The sequence below is a fragment of the Micromys minutus genome (assembly GCF_963924665.1).
Source record: "Micromys minutus genome assembly, chromosome: 1".
In the NCBI taxonomy this organism is placed as follows: domain Eukaryota; kingdom Metazoa; phylum Chordata; class Mammalia; order Rodentia; family Muridae; genus Micromys; species Micromys minutus.
In genome coordinates, this window is record NC_137969.1 from 60,776,701 (window position 1) to 60,804,516 (window position 27,816).

General features: G+C 46.6%; 1 protein-coding gene across 1 annotated transcript in view; it reads right to left on the reverse strand.

Annotated features, from left to right (window-relative positions):
- Positions 1-27,816, reverse strand: part of SUSD4 (sushi domain containing 4) — a 123,650-nt gene that overhangs the window by 53,419 nt on the left and 42,415 nt on the right. Inside the window, exon 3 of the mRNA XM_080915110.1 lies at positions 1,894-2,106. Coding sequence (XP_080771236.1) covers positions 1,894-2,106 — 213 coding nt within the window. The remainder of the gene's footprint in view (positions 1-1,893; positions 2,107-27,816) is intronic.

Consider the following 27,816-nt stretch of genomic DNA (forward strand, 5'->3'; position numbering starts at 1 on the left):
TTCTAAAACCCTCTCTTAGTCTGGAAGCCAGTATTCTGCTAGCAGCCTTCAGATGAGGATGTAGAACTCTCAGCTCTGCCTAACCCATGCCTTCCCTGATGCTGCCATGTTCCTACCTTGATGATAATGGACTGAATCTCTGAACCTGTAAGCCAGCCCCAATTAAATGTTGTCCTTATATGAGTTGCCTTGGTCATGGTGCCTGTTCACAGCAGTAAATCCCTAAGACAGGCATAAACAATGTTTTCTACCAGGGAGGCACAATGGCCATATCTGCACACAAACTTCCCAAGACCCATGGTGTCACCACTAAGTTCAAAGTTCAAATAAACATCCCACGATGACCAAGCTGGCGGTTGGTTGTCCAAGCTTTCCCAACCACTGCTTACCATTCAACACCAGAATGTAGGTCTGGACCCTCGCTAGGAGAGCCAGGGTCTGGTTCCAGGTGGGGGCTGTGTCCTGACATCATGTTTGCACTTTAGGCTGTGTCTTCCCTTTGGGTCTTGGCATGCAGGAAGCCCCCAACCAAAAAGATTGGTTCAACACATGGAATTACCCCCCACAGCACACAGAGCTAGAGAGAAGCTCACTTTAAAGACACTAAACTGCTTTTGTTTTGCCCCAAAAAGATGTAATAAGAGAAGGCCTTCATGACTGGGCAATATGTGGGGCCCTTGCTCTCCTTTTCTTCGTCAGCTCAGGCTTCTGAGTACAGGGCATGTCAGGCCACAGGCTTTGGCAGCACACACAGACACAGACCAAATAAAACTTCTAGTTCAGAATTTTACAGAGAGCACATGCATGTAAGGGGAAAAATGAATTTATGAGTGGGCACTTTAAGGGCAGGAGGTCATTCTTGCTCATCCTTTGCAATTTCCATAGAAGGAAGCAGAATAAAAAGTGCTTGTCAGATTAAACCGGTCTAAGCATTTCATAATGCAGGCCTGTAGAGACTCTTGCAGAGGACCCGAGTCCAGTTCCCAGCACCCATATTGGCAGGCTGGGCTGTAACTCCAGCTCTAGAGGATCCCACACCTCTGGCCTCCACAGGTATTTATAGGCACATACTCACCCGCAGACACACATGCACACATGTGATTTCTTTTTAAAGTTTCATTAAGAAAGTACACATTATTAAGTCACAATGACCCTTTGCATTAAAATCTTTCTCCCCCAAATCACCTCAATAACTAAGAGACATGGAAACGGACTTCTAATGAGCTCAGTGGGGCACAGCAGGCCCTGTGTGTGCCTCCCAGAAGTTAGAGGTTTGAGTTAATTTCTAATCTGTGCCTTTTTCAACTTCAGCCTTGCTTACCCTATGAGGCTCACACTCAATCCAATTAATTAAGTGATTTCAACTAACTAGAGAATGCATTTTCATAACTCTAAACATTGTCTACAGAGTAAAATCAAGGCACAATAAAACCGAGCAGAAAAGCACATGCGGTAGTCTGAGCCTGCAGATTTAGGCTAGCACTCAGGAGGCAGTGAGCCATAGACAGCAGGGTCACTGCCATGTCAGTCAATCCACCCTCCTGCCATTGCGCCTTCTCAAACAGGTCACACCGAACACTGGGCTGAAAGGTACCTGCTGGGGAGAGTCCATCCCACTTCTGCACAAAAATATTTCCTACGCTCTTCACTGAGTGACACAGGGGTGGGCGCTGAATTGGCAGTCTGACAGCAAACTGCCCTTTGGGGTCTGAGTGCTCTCTGGAAACAGCCAGAATGGTATAGATTAGATGCTAACTGACAAAAAAAAAAAAAAGGAACTCTGCAAACAGATTTTGTAGACCAGACCAGCCCTGGAACTCCCCTCCAGAGAAACCCCTGTCTTCATCCCCAAGAGCCATGTGGTTGGCTTCCACAGAGGGGCAGGCCCTTTACCTTCTTGTATGCAGACAGTTTTGTCACTTGGGACCCAGCCTAGGGTCCCATTAAAATGTTTCATACACAGTCTCTTTGTAGAGCCCTTCAGTCTGAATCCGTCTTGGCAGTGGAATCGGGCTACTGAGCTTTCGTAGAAAACTCCGCTGCTCGGGGTCCTGAAGCCATTCTCTGGGACACCTGGGTCAGCACACACGTTGAGGTCATCGAATCCTACATTGAGAGAGAGAGAGAGAGAGAGAGAGAGAGAGAGAGAGAGAGAGAGAGAGAGAGAGAGAGAGAGAGAGAGAGGACTTGAATACTTCTCCAGGACCAATATTCCTACCCCTTTGGCCACTCCAACCTTATGGACAAAACTAACTGAAACATGTTAGCTTATACCCCATTGATTAAGAGAGGCCAAGAATTAGCAAGTTATAGCTTCTGTCTGCTAAGAGTCGAAACGTGCCCTCAAAGGGAATGGAAAAGTCTAAGCCCTGTACAGACATCTACTGTTTTTCCTATAAACTTAGAAAAGCTGACCCACAAATCCCTACTGAGAAGGTATCAGGAACCAGTACGCTTAACTCCATAGAGATGTGTTGGTGTGCTCACCTTTTATTCCCAGTACAGCCTGCTGGTACCAGCACTGCTCTCATAATCAGAACCCAGTATACACATAGCGCTGGGGCTTCCATAGCTGCCTGATGCTGGATTTGTGAGGTAACTGTCAGTGACACCCTTCACCCCATATGCTTGTGTGAGAATCACACTCCCTCCCCCGCTGGCTTTCAGGGTCACTGAACTAAAAGTGTCTCAGCATGAAAGGCACAGTGGTGGCAGCACATTCAAAACTCACTGTCAGAGCTCCCTCTGTGCAGAGGTGACAAGGTGGAGGAAGGAAACAGTTAAAGAGAAGACTGTAGGGGGAAAGCATTTGCACTTCTGTTCCTTTAAGTATGGACGATCTGACATTGTATCGAAGCAAGAAGACTCCCTCCAGGTCAGTGGTCATATGATCACTTCAAGTCTGTACATTTAGGGGAAATTCCTTAATCATCAGGTGCTTCCCAGGTAAAAGATGTCATGGCTGTTTTTTTAGTCTGGCAGACTGCACATTCTTGTGACAGATCCTTTGAAAAGGTCTTTCTGCATGTCAGATGGGGCTAGTCACTAACTGTATCAGAATGGGGTGGGTACATGCATGTCAGTGGGGCTCACAGAGGGGCAGGAGGAATGTATTATCCCAGAGGATAGGGAAGTCTCTGGAAGGCCTCCAGTGGAGTCCTTGGGAGAGTAGACACACCAGCCAGAAAGGAAGATAAACATCATGGATACAGGTCAAGAATATCCAGGGGTGAAGACAGAGGACCCTGGGACCACTTCCTAGACATCATGAGGGACAAGATGAGACTTGTCTGCTGATGTTTAGGGAGGGCAAACAGCAGGAAGCATGGATGTCCAGTGTGAATAGAACCGGGGAGGTAGCTACCCGTGAGAGAGTCAAGGCAGAGTTTTTACTATTGGATTAAAATGTCAAGATCAACCCAGACTTAGTGGCTCAAGCCTGTGCCCCCAAGCACTCTGGCGGTTAAGCGGGGGTTACTATAAGTGTGAGGCCAGCCTGAGTTACATGGGGGTTCCAGGTCAAGCTGGTATACCCAGTGAGAGTTGCCCTTGCTAAAATGTAGTGTTAAACAGCAGAGATCTTCACACAACAAGGGAAACAGTGGAATAGAAAACTGTGGCTGAGAATGGCTGGGGGGGGGGGGGCTCTTCGGTAAGTTCCTGCAGGCAGGGAGGCCATCGAAACCAGGGGTGCTGAGTAGTACTTATCTCTCCCTGAAACGGAAGTGAAGCCTTGCCACACCTGTGAATGAAGGAAGCCATGTTTCCCATACTGCAAGCCTCCTCAGAATATACACAGGAAGCCTCTCTTCCCATCAAGGTAGCCTGGGCTAACCCCTCAAGGTTTTCCTCACTGTGAGCAGGACTGCTGGTCAATGCATCTGTATCCTTGTCTTGTCTGTGAAAGCCTAAGTGGGAAATGCAATTGCCCTCATGTCCTCGGCAACCAGCAGTGCATGCTGTATGCGGTAACCGTTCCCACAAGCACCATTAGCTAAAGATGACTGGCTGGGTGGGTGTGTAAATGGATGGTTAGATGGGGAGGGACAAATGGATAGATGGACGAATGGATTGATTGATGGATGGATGGATGGATAGATGGATGGATGGATGGATGGATGGATGGATGGATGGACAGATACATGAATAAGAAAGTGAAGAGATAGGTCAATAAACAGGTGAGCAGGTAGACATGTGAATGGATGGATGGACAGACGGATAGGTAGGTGGATGGATGGATTGGTGACTGGATAGATGGGGGGACAAAGGATAGATGGATAGTTGAATAAGTGGGTGGGTAGATGGATACATGAATAAATAGATAGGTCAATAAATGGACGAGTAGGTGTGAATGAATGAACAGATGGGTGGTGGGTGGAGAGGTGAAGGGATTTGTGAATGGATAAATGGGTTGACAGGTGTATAGACGGATGTAAGAGATGATGGATAGATGGGTAGATGGATAAACGGTAAAAGGTGTGGTTATATGAACAAACGGATGGAACTGCATGCCAACTATTCTGCTAGACCTGCTAGACAGCCATCCCCAACCAAGCAGTGCCACAAGTGGCTGGAAGCTCTTGCATGTCACAGAGGAGATGGGAAATGCTTTCCTGCAGTGACTTCTCTATCCTTTTCCTGTGGACTATGATCCTTCATCTTCTTTCTTTCTTTTTATCCCCTTGTGTGGTTCTTTTTTTCTTTTCCTTTTCTGGAAACAGGGTATCACCATGTATCTCTGGCTGGCCTGAATTTGCTATGTAGACCAGGCTGACCTCAAACTCACAGAGATTTGCCTGTTTTCTGCCTCCTCAGTGCTGGGATTAAAGGTGTGCAACCATCACACCCAGCTCCCGAGTTTCCTATAATCCCAGTGTCTTAACCCTCTTCCTAAATACAGGGAAAAGGCTGGTTTACTGTGCCTTGCCTTGGGCATCTATGTTTCCCTAATACATGGTTTCTAGCCAGTCACCCCTGCTACCAAAGATCAGCACTGCCAACTCTGGAGTCCCTCCAGCTGATCACACCCTGTCCTTGGCCACAAAACGATTCAAGGGAGGGCTGAAGACCCATCAGAAAAGATGACGTAATCCATCAGGAAAATCTGTGCTAATAAAACAATGATGGGAGCTCATAAAAATTACAACGGGAAAGCATGGGAAGTTCCTCGGGGAGGGGATTCTTTATGGATTCCCTCTCCTTCACCAGCTCTCTGCTTCCACGGGACCACAGCTAACACGGCCATGCTCCGGAGCCTGGCACAGGGCTGAAGATCTGCAGTCCCACTGGCCACAGATCCAGCCACTGGCACAGAAGAGATGAGCAGCAAAAAGCCATCCGAAGGCAGGATGGCGCAAGGAGAAAATATTCTTTATTTGGACAACTAATCTCATTGAACAAGACAGTAATTTTCTAGGACCACCAGTTCTTGGGAGTCTTTTGTTTCAAATTATCCCTTGGTGAATCAATTCCCAGCCCAGGCCACTTTTCTACAGAGCCCTCTCTTAGTGTCCTTCCATAATGATGGTGATCAAACCCGACTGATAACAGACCCATTAAGGACTGGGCTGATGTAGGTATTTGGAGGTGTGGAGAATAACTTCTGTGAGGGCCCACTCAAATCATCTCTCAAGAATCTGCTTTCTTAAAACCCCAACATACTTCCCTCCCATCCTTCAAATTCTGCTTATGTTTTGCAACTGGCTGGTCAGGGCCTGGAGGGTGGAGTGGGCTCCCCAAACGATTGGTTCCTGACATGTTTGCTCTTGGGAGGAGTTGGAGGAGAGGGAGGGAGAAGCGCTTCAGTTCAAACAATCCTCAGCAGCAGCCACCCCTAGCCATTCCTACTGCAGTCACTCAAGAGTATGGTGTGTGTGTGTGTGTGTGTGTGTGTGTGTGTGTGTGTGTGTGTGTGTGTGTGTGTGTGTATGTCTGTGTGTGTGTGTGCGTGTGTGTGCATGCGTGCGCTCGCGCAAGACCCACTCAGGTGTTACCTAGACTGGGATATAGGCACCCAGATATTAGTCCTATTGTCTAGGGATTGCTGTGCCCTTTGTTTCTGAGTGGGATCAACCTGAGACTCTGGAGACCAAGTAGAATGGCTTGCCCTTTCAGTGTAGGGAGGCCTCGTTCAGTGTTACAGCCTGGATAGAATGAAATGCAATACAGGGAAGTGTGTGCTCTCCCCAGCTGCTAGTCTTTAAGCTGAAATACCCATCCTCTGCTTTTGGACCAGGATTCAGCTCAGGTCTTACATCACTGACTCTCCTGGGTCTCTAGGAGATACAGATGCTGGATGTGTGGGTGGGTGGAGGGTTCAGGGGGACAATTGGTGGGTGGGTAAATGGATGTATATATTAATGCTTCCTATTGGTTCTGGTTCCCAGGAGAACCCAGGCTTCTAAGTGCTGAGGCACTTCCAACATGTGAACTACAGGGATGCTGACCATGGCTGCTTCCAGGGGCCACTTCTCTCAGGATCTATGAGTTCAGATATGCAGCTGACTCACTGAATGGGGTTAGTGCTTGAACCCTGTGGTCCGGACACACACCCAGCAGGACAGCCCTAGCCTGTAGTCCCTCTGATGCCTCCAGGACTGACTACTCTGAGCCTGTACCTCTTGGGTATCAGCATCTTCATCTCTGGTGCTGATAAGCCCAGATCAAGTCAAAGACATGGGTATAATTTGATCTCTGGCTCCAGCAGATGCGAGGATTCCCTAGTTTTCTTTTCTCTGAATCCAAATCCATGTAAATAATGGAGAGTGGGAACACCCTTATCTTCTCCCACAAAGAAATGCACCCGACTCTGCATCTGATGATGGGGTCTTGACACTTCTGGCTTGGTTACTTCTGAGACTACAGAAACCTAGTCGGCATTTCTACTGTGAACAACATAAGCAGTCTTTGGAAAGGATCATAAAAACGAAAGAGGTGTGAAAAGCAATCTTTCAGGCTATTATAACTGAAAAGTTATATTCTAGAAAGGAAGAGTGTATCAAATGTAGCCAAATCCATTTAGAGCCAAGGCTGGGTTTCCATTTCTTTGTAAACTGCTCTATAGGTCTATAGGGGAAGAAACGGGATATAGACTTGAAAATTGATTTTGTATGCATTTCTTTAGTGAGAAGGTATTGGGTAAACGAGAGGAAGCCATCCCTGCAAATGATAAACAGAAAACTAGGAGCAATTCCCAAGTCTTACTTGCACCAGAAGCATTCACCATAGACTCAGTTAACCTTCAAATCACCTGCAAGGTCATTGACCCAACTCTGTGGTTAAGAGATGTGAGGCTAAAGCATTGGTGCAGTGCCTAAGAGTGGGGCTCAAACCCCAGCTTCAGGCTAGTCCAGCATTCCTGACATGAACAGAGCTGTCTCTGCTTGACTTTTTCTCACCAACTTTTAACTTGCCACAGATCTTTGTGACAATCTCAACTCTTAAATGCTCATGGATCTTGTATATTAAAACAGGACTGAGCAAATAGCCATGCTGGGCTATTTGATGACTGTGTACCCCACCACATGGTCCTCATGATTTCCCCAAAGCTTACCCTTTGTCACACCATCTTGACGGAAGAAGCCAGGAAACGTCACATAAGACATCTAAGGATCCAGAAAATGAGCTATCAGACATCTCCTGGCCATAGCAGGGTTCTAGAGTCTACTTCCCAATGAGGATAGTTTTTGGGGGAGAACAAAGCCCAATCCTGATAGTGGCTTCGAAGGATGGAGGAGCCCCACTGACTGAACTGCACACTACCTTCAAGAATAAAGAACCAAAGAGCAAAGAGAAATATGAGGTGGATTTGCAGGGGTCCCCTGGGGGTCCCCCGAGTACCTAAGTCTTCCCTCCACATCTCCCCATAGGTGAAAACTTGCCTTTCCCCCAGCACCAAATCCCACCTAACCAGCAGCGACGCAGGGACAAAGCTGCTTACAGACAATCTGAACATAAACTGTCTCTCTGCTTCAAGAAAAAAACCGCACCAGGATGGATACTCTGCGTCTCACCAAGAAGAATCTTTAGAAGGCCTTTGGTGCTTGAAGCTCTGCAAGTTTATTCATGCACTAAAAATGAATCGTGACCTCCTAGGACCTGTGCATGAGGGCAGCACACCCCTCCCCTCATGCTGGCCTCAATTTTGCCTACCTCTACACTCTCACACCCTCAGAACACCCTGGGCTTATTTTTCTAGATGACCTCATGTATTGGCATCCTGTCTTATCCAGGATTAGATCAATGTCCAGACACCAATTGAGCTGGTATGTGTCTATACCATGGGTTCCACAATGAAAGAAGAGAGAGACACAAATCAAAGAGATGGCTTGAAGTTACAGCTACCGCGCACACGAGGTTCAGTCTCTTGTGCAAATATTAAAACCCAAATGCCCCCAGACATGGGAGGTCTGCTAACACAGGAGCACCTGGCATGGCCAATTTCTAGTTACTCTGCAACATATAGAAGCTAGCCCTGGCCTGCCCTCCCTGCCAGCCCTGAAGAGTTCCGAGCTTCCCTCAAAGGTCTGAGTCTACACACACAGTGTGGGAGGTTTCTCCTGAGTCAGACTCTAGAGAGACTGTCTACAACCAGGAAGTTAGTCTGTCTTGAGCCAAGGCCATGTTCTAGCATCCAGCGGATGGCCTTTGCCAGTACCTGGTATGCCTGAATCCGAATTCATTCCAATGAGAAGGAGCTGAGGCCAAACCAGTTTACCTTGCAGAGACTCAGGGAGACCTCACCAAGAAGAGAAGTCCCCAGGAGCAGCTCCCGACAGACAGGACGGGAGACAGAAGCACACAGAATGACAAGGACGATCTCTGGGGAAATGTGACTTGTTTTATGAAGAGTCTTTTGGACAAATTTACATGATGACATTATTAAGTGCTTCTTGGCCTCCTGTGCTCTGGGACAATTTCCATGTCTGGCAAAATTTCAGCTTTGGTTTTTAAAAAGAAGGGGGAAGAAGGGAGGGAAGCATTTTAAATAAGAGAGATAAGGAAGGAAAATTTATGTCCCGTTTATATAATTTATTCTGTCAACAAACAGTGCTGTTTGGAGGAGAGGCAGGTGCAGGACCTACATCCACTCCAACAGGAGAGGTAAACCCCTTTCTTTTTTCTCCTGTTTTTTTGTTTGTTTGTTTGTTTTTTTGGTTCTTTTGGGGGGAGCAGACAGGGCACACACACACACACACACACACACACACACACACACACACATACATACACACACTGAGTGTTGGAGAGCAGACAGGGTATATACACACACACACACAGAGTGTTGGAGAGTAGACAGGGTGGGTACACGTACACACACACACACACACACACACACACACACACACAGTGTTGGAAATCCTTTCTAGGCAAGCATTCATTCCCTAAGATGCCTCCTCAAGCCACTTTGACTTTTAATTTGAGACAAGATCTCACTGAACCATTCGTGTTGGCCCGAAACTCACTTTGCAGCCCAGGGAGGCATTGAATATGAGACCCTCCTGCCTCAACCTCCCCAGAAGGGTTCAGAGACCTTCATCCCAGGCTCAGCTACTCAGAACAAAAGCAAAGCAGACAAGGAGGGATCAGAGTCCCTCCTATGTGGGAGGGAAGACAGCTCTGTGGGGATTTTTGTTACAGCTCTGCCAATGCACTTTGCTTGCAATCTGCATTGCTTTTAGAGACCACAACCAGAAAGATTAGCTGAACCCACGGCACTCAATACCAGGGCCAAGGCAGGGTAACGACAGCATATTTACTTGATATGATGCAGTTTGTGTGTAAGGGTAAAGGCTGTGGGGTGAGAGTATGTGCTTTGAAACCTGTCTCTGCTGGTTTTCTAGCTGTAAGCTTACGTAAGCTTCTTTACCTCCCAGTTTTTGCTGTACAAAAGAAGTACTATCAGAAAGGTCTCCACTTCCCCGTTACTGTGAACCCTTAGATGTAGATACACATAAATACACATAGAGCAATGAGGGGCAGATGACAGGGTCACAATGCATGCACACTGCTATGTTGTTAACACGCCACAAGTTCCTAAAGAGAAGAACTCATGACTTCATACAGAGGGGACTGCTTCTCTTCCTGGCCACCTTCCCTGACACCTCATGATACTCAAAGCTTGTCCTTGCTCGTAACTGGGCCCTGTGAACATGACCACTGCACTGAACAGAAACCTACAGAGTCCTTCCCTTGGCCAAAGTACTAAGCTATGAAGATTTTCATGGTGACACAAAGGCTTCTGGGTAATTGAACTTGGCATTCTTTCAGAGCACAGTGTGGGCAAGGAACACCGGAGCCAGTGGCATTCAGGGCCCAGAGGGCTGTGACCTTTTTTAAAAAGAGACAATAGCTAATGGTCTCTAAAGAAAATGGCCAATGATCTCTCTTGGGTTGAGCAGTCAACCTCTTAAACAACTCCTGATTTAGGTGCAAGATACAAACAAAGCAAACAGAATCCCAAACCAAACCAAGGCTAAAAACACCAAGATCCTGGGATATACTCAGCAAGCACTTGGATCGGAGGGAGAGAGGCTTGGGACAGTTTCCCATGAAAGATAACACAGTGACCAAACCCCTGCAACAACAACAACAACAACAACAACAAAAAAAAAAAAAAAAAAAAAAAAAAAAAAAACCCAAGCTTCATTAAAGGGAGATGAAACCTCCTACACCCATTTTTCTGCCTGTGAACCTACCATTCAGAATGCTCTCAGTCACAGCCTTAGGTCTAAACAGTTTGTTTTCCCCTTTTCTGAAAATGCAGTACCCTTTGGGAAATGCTTCAAGGGAACAGGGGAAAGCCTGGCTAGTTACTGCAGTAATATTTCTGCCACCCAGGGAAGCAATGATTTAGCTATTTGTTTTAGTGGACCACCACATCACTTAAATCTTGTTTTCTGAAGGTATCAGCGAGTGTCAGGACAAAAGATTCATCTTCATGGCTCAAAAGCTCAACATCTGGATTGCATTTTACAAAACCTATACTCAATGCCCCAAAGTGAACATGTGTGCAGAATATGTGGATGCTAATCAAGTTACGTAACACCTCCCCAGAAACAATGGGGGAGGTTTTAATGTTTCAAGAAATACCCAGAGATGAATAGACAGTCTGCTGTCTGAGCAAGTGTAAACATCGCAAAAATAAGTCTTAATGGCATAATTTAGACTTGATTAAAATGGATAAAGACCACAGATGTGGATGTCAGAGCCATCCCATTTGATGCCAGAACTGATATTTTCCCCTTCTTGATTTAATTCACTTTGATTACCCAATTATTCCTACGGCCTTTCACTCAGTTTCGTTTCCAATAAAACCGATCACAAAGCAAACTCATAACATGATTTTTGCTGCAGTCTCCTGATACTGCTCCGTGAGAGCTCAGCCAGCATCTCAACACAGCCATCCCAGACTCTGCAATCCCAGCCCAGAACCCATCCAAGCCCAGAAGAGAGTCAGGAGTTTTCCTGTCTGCAGGAGGAGGCAGGATCATTTTGTAGTTGATATAAATTGTGTTATCAGCTCTTCGGACATCTGAATGACGTATGATAGGATTTTAGAGAATGGGTTGCTAAGGTTAAAGATGTATCGTTTTTGCTTTTTTTCTAAATAAATGAGTACAAGAATAATACCCATTGCCTGTCCAGCCTGCTCTTGGTCTTGGAAATTCCTACTTTCAATATTTTATTGAAAATGGTTTCTTGGGTCCATCCCATTTCTTCAAATCTTCTTTCTCTTCCTTTGAATCAAGGTCTCATGTGGTCTAGATTGGCAGAGGATGCCCTTGAACTTCTGGCTCTCTTGTATCTTTGTTGCAAGAGCTAGGATGATAGATGTGCTCTACTAAATGTGCCTTCCCAGGTTCTGGGCATCACATCCGAGGCCTCCTGCATGCAAAGCAATTCTACCGTAGGAGGCACAGCTTTCTGGTCTCTTCTCAATAAGAACATGTAGCAATCTCCCAGAATATAAGTCCTTACACCAGCAGCTGTCCACCTGTGGGCCACAGCCCCTTCGGAGGTCAAGCACTCCTTTCACAGGGGCCACCTAAGATCATCAGAAAATGCAGATGTTTATATTATGATCATAAAAGTCGAAGATTGTCACAATACGAGGAGCTGCACTAGACGGTTGTAACATTAGGACAGTTGAGACCAACACAGCCTGGAAGACAGTTCCTACGGGGGAGGGTGGGGACAGGGCGGGGCTAGACAGTCATTTTAGGACGCCCGTGGCTGTCTTCTGTTGTTTGTAAAATTAAAAATTCCCTTCCTTTTTTGCAAGCAACAGCTTTTAGACAATATTAAAACATTTTTTCCCACATGTACACAGCCTCACAGTTTACAGAGCATTTTACACACACGGTCTCGTTTCATCCCACGGCATCCCCAAGAGATCACTCCAACAGTTTGATAGCATTAGTTCTCACAGTCGCTGCCGAAAACCCAACTGTTAACAGCAACAACTTTCAAGCAGTCTTTTCCAGCAGAACTGTACTCACCCCCCTCCCCCCATAGCTCATTCACTAAATGAGGTCTAAGCCAGTATGTGAGCTTTTTAATCTCTTACACTCTCAATTGCCCCTGGGACTTGTGAGCTTGTGTGTATGTGTGTGGGGGGGGGGGGAGGAAGAGGGAGTGTGGGGGGGGTGGAAGGGGAGTTAGTAAGGTTAACTTTGCTGTAATAAAATACCTAAAATAATCAGATTATAAACAGGAAAGGCTTGTGTTCCCTCAAACTGTTAGAAGTTCCAGTCCATGATTGGCAGGCCTGAATTTTTTGAGGCAGCACTTTAAGTGGCGTGCATGTGTGTGTGTGTGTGTGTGTGTGTGTGTGTGTGTGCGCGCGCGCGCTCGAGTGCATTGGGAAGTGGAAGAGCTGCACTTCTCATGGCAATGAGAAATGAAATGAGGTGTGGGGACTGGGAGCTAACCATCCCCTCACGGGTACAGACCAGTGACGTGACTGTATCCTAGCAGGTCCCACTGGTTTCAGGTTCCAGTGTGTCACCCTAATAGTACCAGGAGCTGGACACTGGACACAGGTGCTTTTGAGAGACTGTCAACATCCAAACCGCACTAGCTCGTGAAATGAAAGATGGGGAAAAAGCACCTAGTGTAGCGTGTGTAAGACAACCATCCTCTCTCAGCACTGGGCCACCCACTGACAGTGAACCCCAACTGGAAGTGCCCAAGTATGAGAAGAGGAATCTGTCTGTCTGTTTGCTGTTGAACTTTCTTTTCTTTTGAATTCATGTGTATGGGTATTCTACCTGCACATATACCTGTGTTCTGTGTGCATGCCTGGTGTCTGAAGAGGCCAGAAGAGGGTGTTGGGGTTAGATCCCCTGAAAGTGGAGTTACAGCTGTGAGATGCCATGTGGGTTCTGGGAATTGAACCCAGGTCGACCCGAAGAGCAGCCAGTGTTCTCAAGTGCTGAGCCATCTCACCCTTTACTTTTTTTTTCAGAATAGTAAGTCAGAGGAAATTCTTCCAACACCTGCACACATTTATCACCAGAACTTGCCTCGACCTCCTCATTACCACCATCCCTGTGGTTCTGGATTAAAGCCACAATCACTAGGACACTGTTCCTTAATCAGCTACTAGGATTTAAGGCAGTGAATCTTCCACTGGAACATTGAGGAGAACAATATACTCTAAGTAACAGAGTTTACCACTTTTTTAGTCTACTTAAGTCTTTATAAAAATATTTGAAAACTGCACAATATGTAAGTAGATATAAACAGAAACTGTGAAGGAAGTCATCTTAGAACTCATCTAAAGAACTTTGGTTTTTTTAAAAGATTTATTTATTTATTATATATAAGTACACTGTAGATGTCTTCAGACACACCAGAAGAGAGCATCAGGTCTCATTACAGATGGTTGTGAGCCACCATGTGGTTGCTGGGATTTGAACTCAGGACCTCTGGAAGAGCAGTCAGTGCACTTAACCACTGAGCCATCTCTCCAGCCCAAGAGCTCTAATTGTTAAATAAGACAAACAGACAAGACATACAGTTGACCGTGTAAGATCACACAGCTGAGGAAGAAAGGACTACAAAAAGGGGACATTTGCAGTCCTTCGTGCTCCAGGGGCAGCAGAACAAGCCTCTGTGAGACAAGGCTATGCTCTGCTCACCACTACAGTGGGTCTTGTGACCTGAGGGCACCGAACCTTTAGCCACTGCCAAATTCCTCTCCAGGAAGACAGCAGCCATGTGTTAGAAAGAGTAACATGGAAATAAGGGGGGGGCAGTAAGGACTCTGAGTAAGGACAGCTAGAAAGAGTCATTCAAAGAGGTACGTTGAGAGTGTGGTTTTAGCTGTTAAAGAAAAAAACAGCGGAGAGTATTATTTTTCTGATACATAAAAGGAATTGTGTGTCTTCCTCTTGTGACAAATTATACTCAAGCACCCACAGGATAAAATGTTCAAAACAAAGAAAAATGAAACAGGTCTTGGTGCAACCAATCAGCAGGGTTTCAAGGCAAAAACCTAAATAAAGAAAGCATACAGGCTGTCCCCAGCCACTCTGAAGATGCCTGCGCCCTATAGACCCTGCCCCTTTCCTTGCTCCCACTGTACCCTGTGCTGAGCAGCGTGTCTGGCTGATGCTAGTAGATTTTTGTCAGTAGAAGGAAGCTGGGAATAGGAGGGCAGCAAGTGGTCAGCACAGTGTGTGTTGGGGTGATAAGAACCGTAGGGCTTGTGTGGAGTCAATTTAGGGGCCACAGCCTGGGCTTGAGTCATGCTCAGAACTGGGGAAGGGAGCGTAAGAATAACATAAAGGTTTCCGAGGCTTCCCAGAAGAGCAAAGCACAACTTGCTGTCTGGATCATGTGTGATAAAGAAAGACAGAGCGATGTCAGGTTTCTCTGTCTCTGCCTGCTCTACTCTTGGTATGGATGTCTGCTGCTGTTTGGGAGAAACACATCTAGATTCTAGAAGGCTTGGGGTCTGGAGTGAAGGTGTTTTCCAGGACACACAGTCGGTTAAGGGACTAGTCCTTTGGGATGGCTCTGCCATATCCAGTGCAGAGCTGGCTATCCTTATTCTGTCTTCAGTACATGTGGGTGACTTGGTGACCCCTATGGCTTATGAAGTATCACATGAACTGCATGAGAGCTCTCCCATCAGTCTGGCTCCTGGGATGGTTCTGGGGCACGTCTGGGTCTAACAAGTGACTCTCAGGTGACCAACTCGAGGTCATTTTCAATTGCTGCCCAAGGCTCTGCCACTCCTTAGGTTAGACAGCTCCAGGACGTGCTTTTAACCATGAGGGCCAGTGACCAGAGGCTCTATGTTGGTAGCTGGTGCTACACTTCCTACACAAGAACAGCTGTGGTGTGGGACTGAGCTGCCCAGAGTGGACTCCCTGCTACTGGTCTTAAAACTGGAAATCCTTGTATAAAATTTCCAACCACCTTGGTTCCCAAACAGGTAGGTCTGACAGCAGCTTCCCTGATGCACCTTTCCAAGAGGCACTGAGCTGATTGTAATGGCTAAAGAGCTGTTCATGAGACACAACGTTCTGATGCCATTAACTGTGTTTTAAAAGAGCTTCTAATCACTAAATGTTAATGACTACTGAGCAATTTCTTCTGTATGTACTAACTACCCTCAATCAGGATTTTAAAATTTCACATTTGTTCATTTTATATATTTTATGTTATTCATTTAATTTTGTGTGTGTGTGTGTGTGTGTGTGTGTGTGTGTGTGTGCGCGCGCGCGCGCGCGCGTGCATGCACGTGCACGCACACTCACACCATGGCATGCAAGTGGAGGTCAGAGGACAACGTGTAAGGGTCAGTTCTCTCCTTCTCTCCTTCCACCATGTGATGTGGGGCCTGAGGATTGAACTCAGGTGGCCGGACATGGCAGAAAGCCTTTACTAATGCTGCCATCTTACTGGCCTAGGGTGGGTTTTATTTTTCTATTTTTAAATACTGCTTTGAGTTATTCACACTGTCTACAGTAAACAGCTATAACTAAGAGGCAAACACTGTTTTCCTATGAACTCCAGGGCACAAGACAGTTAAACTGGGGGCGGGGGAGGGGGAAGACAGACACACAACAGTCTTTGGAACCCCAAACGTGACAAAGCAGGCAGACCCTCCAGAGCTGTACAGCAGAGGCCCAGAGCCACTCTGGAGGATATTAAGTTCTACAGAGGCGCCAGCAAATAGCATAATGTCCCTCTAGTTGCTCCCCTAAATCATCTTCCTGACTCAGAGCCACGCTGTCTCCGAGGCTCCCAGCATTCTGAAGGGCTGTGGCCATGGGAGAGGGTCTGTGACATTCAGAATGCAGCTGGGTGCTTTATGGCCCTTCTCCCCACAAGGGTCGGCTGCACGCTAAGAATAAATAGTGCTGGGCGGGGACCAGGAGAGGAAAGCACAGAAGGATTTGAGGAAAGAGCAGCCGTCTGGTGGGGGTTGATAACCAACCGTTGCACACGACCTGAAGCCACTTAGTTTCCTAAACACTGTGTTATAAATGCAATGTCAGTTGAGTTTGCCGAGGATAGAGATAAATCAGAAACGGGGAGATAAAACACCTCAAGTTCCCCCTTCCCCCCAAACAAATAGCCTCTGCTGTGGTCTTAGCCGAAATGCTACCTGGGGTTCTGATAAAGGAGACGATGATAAAATGGCGTCAGATGTTCTTCTGGGCAGTCTGTGCTGCTGTGAAGCGGCTTGTCTTCAAATACGCAAGTAAGGGGGGGGGGGCGTCAGAAATACATTCAACATTTTTTTCAGTTATGTTTTTCTGGCAAAATAAAAAAAAATTTTTCCCCAAACCTCTGACACAGAACCTGATTGAGTTCTACTCTCTCTGGTGTCAAGATGCAGACTTTGCCAGAGATGTGCAGGAAGGTCGCAGGTGAAGGTAAGCCCTGCGAAGGGTTTCTGTCTGTGTCATCCCCCTGCTGGAAGGGCTACAGAATGCCCCACCCTAGCATTCAGCAGAATGCTAATTTTCTGGGAGCTCCACTCACTCCCTAATTTCATCTCTGACATTAGTCCTGGCTCCTCCGCCTGGACAGAATTATTAATTAGCACCCGACCGGGTGGGCAGCAATGGTGTCCTCTACACGCACTGCTAATGGCTTGGTTCGTGAATGGCTGCTCAAAATACTTTAACCCGGTCCATGTGAGAGAACATATGATTTTGGTTAAAATGAAGAACCCCTGGACCCTGCTGGCCCCCACATCTACATCTTGAGCTGCCGTGCAAATGAGATCGCTGTAATTTCAAAGTTGGATGGGGAGAAAATGGAGCAGCTGCCACTTAATGTTTTTTATGGGACCCACAATTTGTCTCATTAGCTGGCAAATAGGATAGACTAGGAACCGAATGCAGCCCAAACCCCCATTCTGCAGGGCACATAAGAAAGGGCTGAGTTAAATCACTCAGCCGGGCTCTCTGCGGGATAAGGTTTGTTGGCCAGTGCTGGGGAGGAAACACCTAGCTTCGGATCCCAGTTTCTAGGCTGGTCCCATTCCCCTCAGAGATTCATCAACTTCAGCTAATTACAGAAGCTTCCTGAGATTTGTTATCTAATCTGCAACAGCCAGAGACTTGGAATTACCACTCTATGGGGTTGGAAGCACCACAAGGACCCCGAGGTGCTTAGAAAATTCAGAAAGGCCATTCAAATACAACTGAAAACGAACTGCATTGGTAAACTGAGGTCCAAGGGCAATGAGTCTGAACTCAAAAGACAAAACCATAAGCCCAGGCTCCCTTGTTCAGAGCTGCAAGGACAACCACTCCATTTTCTCTGTCTCCATTCAGTGTTGCTCAGGAGCCACTGAAGGGACAGGTAAGAAGAGAAAGGAAAAAAAAAAAGAAAAGAATTATTTCCAGGTCATTTTCACCTTAGGATCAGGGTGATGTCATCTGGTGAGAGACACCACAACTTACTAAAGTGAACCTGCCTTATAAAGTAAGAAGAATTGTGGCAAGGGGCAACGGACAAAGGGCTAGCAAGGCTGGGCTGAGTTGTGAACCAGAGCTTCCCAGCTGCTGTCTGAAGTCTGGGGTACTGCCCTGTAGAATGTGCACCAAGTGTTGGTGTCATCACTACGGTAAGCCTTGGGGACCAGTGGTGCAAGATTACAAGGACAGATGCGACCAGGGATCTGGATCAGGATTTGAATCAGAACCAAGCTTGGATACTGGCTCTGCCTTCACTTAAGCTTTGCCACATCAGGCTAGTGCCTGAACCCTTTCATAGTTTCCTAATCCCAGTTGGCAAAATGGAGACCATGGGGCGATGGGAGCTGAACAAAATATTCTAAGTCCTAAATACTCTGGGTTAAGGGTCTGATTCTGGCAGAGCTGGAAGCTGTGTGAATCTATCCTTCGCTTTAAGCAGATGCAGGTGTCATCGTTGCGATGGTCCTCGGACCGGGGAGACAGGTAAATGGTAAATGTTGTAGACAGATCTCAAAGGCAGATGGTTCACAAGTGTTCCAGAAATCTCTCTCTCTGAGCAGAGTGCCTGGCAAGTTCTCTACCAGATGGGAACTTTCTCTCCCAGAACACAGGGTGGTTCACGTTCTCTACCCATAAGGGAAGGAACCGAGGGAGTGGGGCCCTCAGACACCGCTGTATGTCCTTTTGTGCAATTCCAGGTAAAAAATCACTTGACACTTTCTTGTGGCTACTAAAAAGATCAATAAAAAGACTTGAGGGAACAGGTCTGATTCTGAGGAAGGCTGAGCCTTGGGCAGAGAGTCTGAGTTTTGAGAACTCACTATCAGTTGAAAGTGAGCCAGGGGTTAGAAGTCCTGACTGCATAGGAAAGGGGTGCTGGACTTGTGTGGTCTGTCTTGAAAGCCTGCTTGCTCATTGTAATGGCAGGTTTTCCCAAAGGTCTCCGGACAATCGGGGACAATTCCACAGCAAGAGGAAGAGAAGGGGACTTGGAAGGGCTGAGGGGTTTTTCCCCACCCTGCATCCCGGGGAGAGAGGCTCAAGGTGGTCGGGCCTGTGAACACTGCCTGGGTGGGAGGGCACGGCGGGGGGCGGGGTGAGCAGGGAGAGGAGAGTGGATGGCTATTGGAGAGCAGCAGCCCAGGAGAGGACAAGAAACCCAAACTGTCTTGTGAGTATCTAAGCACCAAGAAACAGTAAGGAGAGAGATTGTTTTCTGCATTTATCCAGTAACCTGTCACCAGCATAGGCTGGGAGCTTTAGGGAGAAAAGAGGGGAGGACACAGCCCCTTTGCCTGACTCTTGATACTATCCCAAATGTGGAGAACATAGCTCCGTCACCCCTCTCTCACTCTATCCTGACCATGGCTTAAAGGGTTTCCACAAGCATTTGCTTTACCACTTCCGAGGCACAATGCCTGCCAAAGGCAACTTTTAAAAAAGCAAGGGTTTATTCTGGCCCAGAGTCCACAGTGGCATAGGGAAACCGAGGCAGCCGGGCAGTTGCATCCCAAATCAGAGAGCAGAGCTGAGAAGACAGCTAGTGTTCTGTTCACTTCTCCCATTCATCCTGCCCCACACCGCAGGCCATATGACGACACCACCATGTTTAAGAGTGGGCATTTCCACCTCCATGAACACAGGCCAGAAAACCACCGGCAGACAAACTTGTCTCCTGGGCAGTTCCAGAGCCTGCCAAGTTTACCGTCATACCACTGAAGGTGGGAGGGTAAGAGACAGTGCCGTATGGGGACTCCTCGAAAGCAGACTTCCATCAGACCTAGGCCATTTCTAGGCATGCTTATGGAAGGACAAAACGGAGGCTTGCCTGGGACTCCACATACTTGGTTTTCAACTGTGGCACAAGGCTCCAAGGGCTCACTTAAGGTCACAGTGCCAGGATTGGAACGTTGGTCCTTCTGACCGCCTCCAGCTCCCAACCCATACATCTCCATCTCCAAGGTCTTAGAGCACAGTTGCTGGCTGGTCAAAGAAGGGAGGGAAAGGATGTAAAGCACAGGAATGTATCCACGGGCAAGCGAGGGCTTGTAAAGGTAAAGGACCATCGGCCAGATCTTGTAGGGGGCATAGTTAGCCAGGAGTGGGAGGATCGAGGTAGGCCTCCGAGTGAGCAGTGGTCTTGGCGCAGCCCAGGTTTAAGCTGGTTCTGGAGAAACCTTATTGTGAAACTTCACTTAGCTTTTCAAAGAAAGTTCCTAAAAAGCCGATGGGAAGTGGCCTTCACGCATGAGCTCCGATCCCATCTCTGTGTCCAGAAGTACTTTCTTATTATTGTTATTCTAACTCAGTGATACCGGGTCAGAATGCTAAGTGTTCTAGATCAACATGGCTGTGGCTACAGAGAAGTTCAAGTGTCACTGGACCTCTTTCCACGTGGCCTTCCTGGTGCGACATCAAAGTGTACAGCCAACCTGAATCCTGACGCCCCACCAGACTGGGGCATCACCATTCCCCCAGCATCCTCTGCGGCTCCTTGCGCACTCATCTAGAACACATCTACAATGTGCCCAGCAGCCAGCATGGGGAGCTGCCAGAAACGCCACAGGGCTAGGCGGACCACAAGGGCTCTCTATCAACCAGCTTCTATCCTAGGGTGTTTTTTCTTGCTGAATTTTAACCTGGCAGCTTTCTGTTTGTCAACAGAATAGGGAGTTTGGTGTTGGCATTTCCAACTTGCAAACAAACAAACAAACAAACAAACAAACAAATAAAGGAAGCAAGTAAAGGTGCCACATGCTCGGATTTCTCAGTCGCCTTTTCATAGCTGGAGTGTTGCTGAGAGGGTAAAAGTGGGAAAAGCACGGAAGGACCTGAAGGCAACCAGGCCCGGGCGGGAGTCCAGCTCTGCTTCTTCTGAGGGAGGAGGCTTCAGCCACTCAAGTAACGCTCCTCTCATACCCATTTGCTCCTCAGCAAAGCCAGACAAAAGCAGAAGTGTGGAGCCCACAGGAGCTCTTGTGATGCCTGCACAGATGTCTCTCCTTGGTCTCTCCTCAGCCAGGAAAGACTTGCCTCCTCGGATTGATGGCAGGAACTCCATTTATTCTCCTAAATGTAGTATCACATATCTAAAGGAGTCAGCAGATTCCACGAGGTGTCCTTCTGCAATGCTATCATCGGAGGACAGAAGCTGGAAACTAGATGGTCCGGAAGCAGCGCAGTGCCCGTGAGCCGTCCCAGTGTAGCCCACAGTGAGTGTGGGCTGCTCTCAGAGTCAAACTGGGATGCGGTGGCTGTTCTTATTATCAATGCTTGTGTCCTTTGCTTCCTGGGTCTCCATGGACATCTGGCTGGACACAGGTGGAGACATAATCATCTCTTGGGGGATGTGGAGATGGCTCAGGTAGGAAAGAACTTCCCTTGTAAGCGCCATGACCTGAGTTCAACTCCCAGAACCCACATTAAAAATGCCAGTGTGTGCTTGTAATCCAGTGCATGGGGAGGCCGGAGAAGCAGGCCTCTGGGGCTCACAAACCAGGTCTAGCTACTTGGTGCACTCCAGGCCAAGTAGAGACCTTCTCTCAAAAACAAAAGGTGGAGGGAATTATGCCTGAAGAACAACATCCCTGAACATACACATGCACACACAGACACACACACAGATATACACACACAAGCACACACACACAGAGACATAGGCATATACACAGACATGTACACACAGACACAATCTTCTGTGAGTGGTATAAACCATTGGAACACCACACACACACATATACACAGGGCAAGGCCTAACAGACAAACAAGAAGCTGATAAAAATTGCTGCTTGCTCCCTGCAGGTCAATCAGCTTGAGAGGAAGGCATTTTCCTGTAGTTTGTGGAGCTGGAGCATACTCTGGGCTTAGGAACCATTGTCTTGGGTGGTACAACACCTCTGCAGGTAACTTCCTTAAGCCCAGGACTTAGTTCCATAAAACAGTGACATTAACAGATCCTTAGTCCTCTGAAACCATTCATAACACAGGGTGGCTTCTGTGTGCAGTGGGATGACAGTTTTAAGGTTTTCTTGAACCTGTTTCTCCTGTTTTCAATGGGATGACTGTTAATCTCCATGTGACGTGACGCTGTAGACTGCACCCAGAATTCCTGTGCCCCAACTTTCTGGGACAAAGAAACCTAGTGTTCATAAATGCACTTCTGAAATAGCCCTCTCCCCAGTGATCAGACTTCTGCCCAACCCCACAATCTTGGCCACCCTGTGAGGCAAACACGGTCATACAAGAGCAGGGAAAAGCAGACAATAGCTCTGTCAGGCCCAGGTACCAACCCTGAGTATTCCTTCTTGCTTTGCCTCCATACTTGGAGAGGCAGAGAAAACCATCCCACTATGTGCCATCCTGAGTCAGCCAGTGTCGACCTGCATGCCTTTGAGCAAATCAATTCAGCTCTCCAGACCTCGGATTCCTCATCTGTGACATGTACATGGTTACCTTGTGCCCAGTGCCTCCCTCCCGAGGCTGTTAGAAGCTGCAAGATGCTGAACTTAAAGCAGTTAGATGTTTGCCAAGGACACAGATGTCAACACATGCTGACCGTTGTCACTATTGTTGGTGAGGGCCCTGGGTATCTTCTTGTAGAGACCTGGTTGAGCTTTCTGGATATCAGGTACATTTGTGGAACTATACCTCCCTAACACCCTATTCCTATTACAAGGTCCAGAGCCATTAATGGGATTATCCAAGCATGGGCCTTTTCATCCAACAGATGACATGTTCTAAGTAAGCCCTTTGGGCAATCGGTCTCCTCTGGTAATACATGAACCCTCACAAAAACCATGTTTTCTAATGCCTGGCATTGTAGCAGATTCATCCTACTGAAAGACAGTTATCAAAATGCTCAGATCTGTGATGTGGATTTCTGTGCCTCTCTGTCAACACATCAAGTAAGACCTATTGTAGCATTTGACAACTCTGCTAACTTAAAAGCATGGATTAATAATTTGATATTTGGAAATATTGACAACCGTAGGACACATGAAAGCAGCTTGCTTTCTGTTGGTGACAGGGCCACAGACACTGCTAAGATGACCTTAGGTCAATTCCCTAAGTAAAGGAAATCCTGAAATCCATTAAGAGATTCACAAACATAAAAGGAAACCATTTGTCTCGGCTCAGCTCACAGACCTTTTAGGTTCTAGTGAGGCCCTTCCTCTGGAATGCAGTCTGAGAATTCACAGGTAACTCATATCAGTGACTTCAGGGTTGGGAAAACTAAGCACCTGGGTCTTTTTTTTTTTTTTTAATGAATGAATTTAGAATTCATTAATTATGCCCCATGCTACAAAACTGACAAGGATCTTATATGCTAGAAGCTAAAAAACCTTTGTACAAGTGACTGCAACACAGGAGAGAGGTCACACATGCCATCACCCAGGAGACTAGACTAGATGGTGTGTGTGTGTGTGTGTGTGTGTGTGTGTGTGTGTGTGTGTGTGTGTGTGTGTGTGCTCTCCTTCGAAAGAGCATGCTGGCACACACAGGAAGAGCAGGGGGCGGGATGCAGTAGCGTGTTTACTGAGTCATTCCGTGAGTGTCGGTCACGCATCCATCTCCTTGACAAGAGGAAGTTTTTCATGGGCAGAGAGTCCATGTTTTATTTATGCCTATGCAACTGGAATGATATTTTGAAAATATTAAACAGATGCATCTTTCATTCCTCTCTAATCGTGTTCCCAGCAGCCTTCTCATAAGTACAGCTGGGTCTTGCCCTGGAGGAGAGGCATGGCACAAGGGAGGCCATGGGGAGTGGGGGGAGTGACAGAGAAAGGCTATCACCTGTCCCCAAGAGGCAGAGGACAAACAGCCCTATCACCTCTCACCTTTGGGAGATGGCTGAGGACAACGTCATGAATCTCCCTTCCTAGGGATTGGTCCTCAAAATGAGGTGGGGAAGTGAAAAGAGAGGAAAGGGGGGAGGGGTTCAAGGAGAACAAAGGGAAAAGGAAGGGAAGAGGATGAGAGGAAGGGGGTTAGAGAGGACAGAGGAGGAGGGATAGTAAAGGGGGAGGCTAGGGTTGTAGGGCAGGGCTGACAGCCTGAGTTAAGCACAGCCTGCGGCAGTGGTGTGCATCTGTAAGCCCAGCCGTCTGGAGACAAAGGGACAGGAGGCAGAGATAAGAGAACCCACTGGAAGTCTGAAGACCAGCTAGCTTAAGTACATTGAGCAACAGCAGAAAAAAAGGATACCCAGCCTCATGCAAGGTGGAAGGTGAAGACCAAACCTTAGAGGCTTGTCCACTGACTTCCAAACATGTGCTCTGGTACACAAACAAAATATATAAGTAAAAAGAAAAAGGAGATTAAATTAGAATGAAGTGGTCCAAATATTTACTAGAAAAGGCTAAGCTTAACTGCACCAGCAGATTGACCTTAGGGGAAACAGACGTGGGGGTCTTTGACCATTTGCTGGTGTGCAGCCTCAGCACCACATGAAAATCTATGGGCTGTAAAGGATGCCTTGGGGGACTCCGAGTGAGGAGTGTCCCTCCACCCTTCTGTGCCCTGTGTCTGACTCACCGTGTGCATGCTTTATACACCTGTGAAGAACATAGGTAAAAGCAAGTGACAGCTGACAGGTGGTAAGAAAAACAGGATCAAAAAAAACAAAAAAAAACAAAAAAAAACACACAACAGCTATAAAAGGTAGGAGGGCCAGGGATGCTGGGCTGTCACAGGCTTCTAGAATCACCACAACAATGACTATCCACAGTGAAGACCCAAGCCAACAGGGTTTTCTTAATAAAGCAGGAGCTGGGGCTGGGGGAGATGGTTCAGTGAAGCACTTCCAATGAAAGCGTCAGGACCAGAGTTTGGATCCCAGGACCCATCTATGTGGCCCTGTCCCCCTGTGACCTCAGCATAGGAGGGTCAGAGACAGAGGGGTCCCTGAAATTCACTGGCCAGTAATCTAACCAAAATGGTAAGTTCCAGGTTGTTCAATGAGAGACCCTGTCTTAACCAAGTAAAATGCAAAGTAATAGAGAAGATGTTATATCTCTGGCATCTGCGTGTATATGCACAGGGTGTACACCTTCTATATAGGGTACACATATGCGCGCACATAACACACACATCACATACATTGCACACATATGAACAACACATAACACACACACACACACACACACACACACACACACCCAGACAAGAGAGCAAGAGATACATGTGGTATAGCACAGCCTCCAATCTCAGCATATGGGAAGCTGAAGCAGGAGGTTCATGGGTTCCAGTATTACTATGTACAATTATCATATAGAAACAGAATAAGTGAATATATTACTGAATCTACTCTTCATCCTAGACATAATGCTATTCTTAAATAAGGTTATTTTTGTTTACACTGATATGGATTACTGTACACTGGTACAGGTTTAAGGTTCTCATTGGTATAAACCTTTGTATGTTGATATAAATTTTAAGATTAACTCTGTTACAATGTATATATGTTTCAACTCATATATAGGCATTGTGCCTTGTGGCTCATTTGAAAATGCAAGATGTAGTCCCAGTCCTTTTAATAGCTGCTACTACAAACCGTCAGGGATGGTTGAGAAATACAAGTTAATGGTCAGATAATCAAACTTACAGTCATGTCAGATACTAGCCTGGATCATCAGAGAAATACGTATGCTGGGTTGAACAGATAATAAATGGCTAGAAACAGGAAATGTTTCCTTGTTCAGATATGAATAGAGGGATGGTCTTCAAAAACTTGAGTCTCACAGAATATGGCGTTTAAAGAGGTTGTTTTACTAATTTAAGGATTTTTTGTTTGTTTGTTTCTTGACACAGAGGCATGTCGGCTCCTGGCAGTCCCCCATTCAACTTGGAAGAAGATGACAAGCATCGAAGGATCTCCATTTGGAGATGGCTTCATGTGTGGCAAGCCAGCCACCAGGCAAAGAAAATGCCCGACCTTCATCTGCAGACAGAATGCTGCCCAGCACGGACAAAGGGACTTGGGGAAGTCGATTGTCAAGCTTTGTCCAGACAGGGTAAGCAAGTCCTTCGTTATTCCTGCTTCACACGCTCTGTCTGATGCTCTGGGCCAGAAGGCTGAAGATGATGCTCTAGTGTCATAGAGAATATTGGGGACTGTCCAGGCAGTCAGCTGTCCTTGCCATTTCTGTAATTTTTGGAAGCTGTGTCTCCGCACTCCCTGCATACTCAGATGATAATTATTCCTTCTTAGGTCTCTGATGGAGTTGAAGACTAGATAGTCATAGTCTTACTATAAGCTTAAGTTGTTTAAGATATGAGATGTTCTAGATCTAAGACGATGTTTTTATGATGGTAATACAAATTAGGATAAAAAAATGATGTAGGTACAGAACTCTGAACTCACCAAGATAGGATAGATGATAGAACACTTTACCTAAGTTACCAAACATAAACAGACTAGACCTTATAAATATAACTTTTATCTAATGATTTTTATAATTGCTTCATAATTGTTCCTACTATACACTGTCTATTATTATAAGAGAAAGGGCCCTTATATTTAAACAAAAAGGGGGAATTGTTGAGGTTTGGTCTATTACTATGTATTGTATTACAATGTGTTGTAAGGCTAAATCTGTATCCCAAGGCCTGGTTGCCTCAAGAAGAGTGAATTCTCACACCACCTTTGGCTGGACAAACCTTGATCCTTAATTTAAAACGATTGGTTGAATAAAGATACCTGCAGCCTATATGTGAGCAGAAGAGAAGTAGATACATGGCTTCCCACTTGGGCTTGCGGTTAGAGGTAGAGACCAGGACAGAGGGGAGAGAAAAGGGTCCATGGGGTATTGTGAACACATGGCCATGAGGGTCGGTCTATTGAAGTAGGATGGTTCAGGAGAATCATGACAAGTTATATCTCAAGGTTACTGATAGGGAAGTAGACAAAATAACATAGAGGGTTGATACCTTCTCAGCTCTGGCGCTTTAAGGCTTATTATAAATATAAAGGTTTTGTCTTTTATTTGGGAACTAGATGACCTAAGGTACAGTAGAAACCCCAAATCATACTTTCCACCACAATATTAGACTACACAATGAGCCCCTCCCCGATCTCAAACAATAAACCAAACAACCCAGAAGAATAAGAGGAAAGAAAACGAAATGCATTTGGGCAGGGGGGGAAGGGATTGTCATCCAAAATGACTATTTTCAAAATGTATCCTTAAGACACATTGAAGTTCAGCTAATGAAGAACTGTGCAGAAGCAGCTGCTTCTCTAGAGCTGCAGGGTCAATAAAACATAGCTGTACTTGGTCTCTCTCTTCTGCAGACCTGCCCACACACATACTCCTCTCTCCCCTAGGACCTGCCTGGAGGGATGACCCTCCAGGATATCTAGCAAGGGGACTTCCTCTGTAGGGTCAGATGCCATTTGCATCAGCACTTGGATAAGAAGGCTGAAGCACCCCCTGGGACAACCAGCAAGTGTGAGCCCAGGGTGAACCCTGCCGGCAAACACTTTCTTGTATGCTACCCACAGCTAGTGCCCTGAGCTCCAGTGTGGCACTCTTTTTGGGTGTCTATGACACATTCTCCACCATATGGCTGGCACCAGCCAGGGATTCTTCAGCCTTCTACTAGCCAAGAGTAAAAGAAACCCAGGCATGCAAAGTGATTTCTGCAGCCTTGCAGGCCTGGAGCATCCATTATGTGACCTGGCTTTAACATCCTTTCTTTCTTGTCTTCCCCTCAAAGCCCCGTCATGTGCCAAAGTCTTTACTTAATTGAGTAAGTGAACAAATGAATTCAAAACAAGAGAATTCCCGAATAGCATCATCATTTAATTGAATTTTGTCATGAGGAAAAAGAAGCTAGACAACCCGTGACTCTTGGGGTGGGGGTG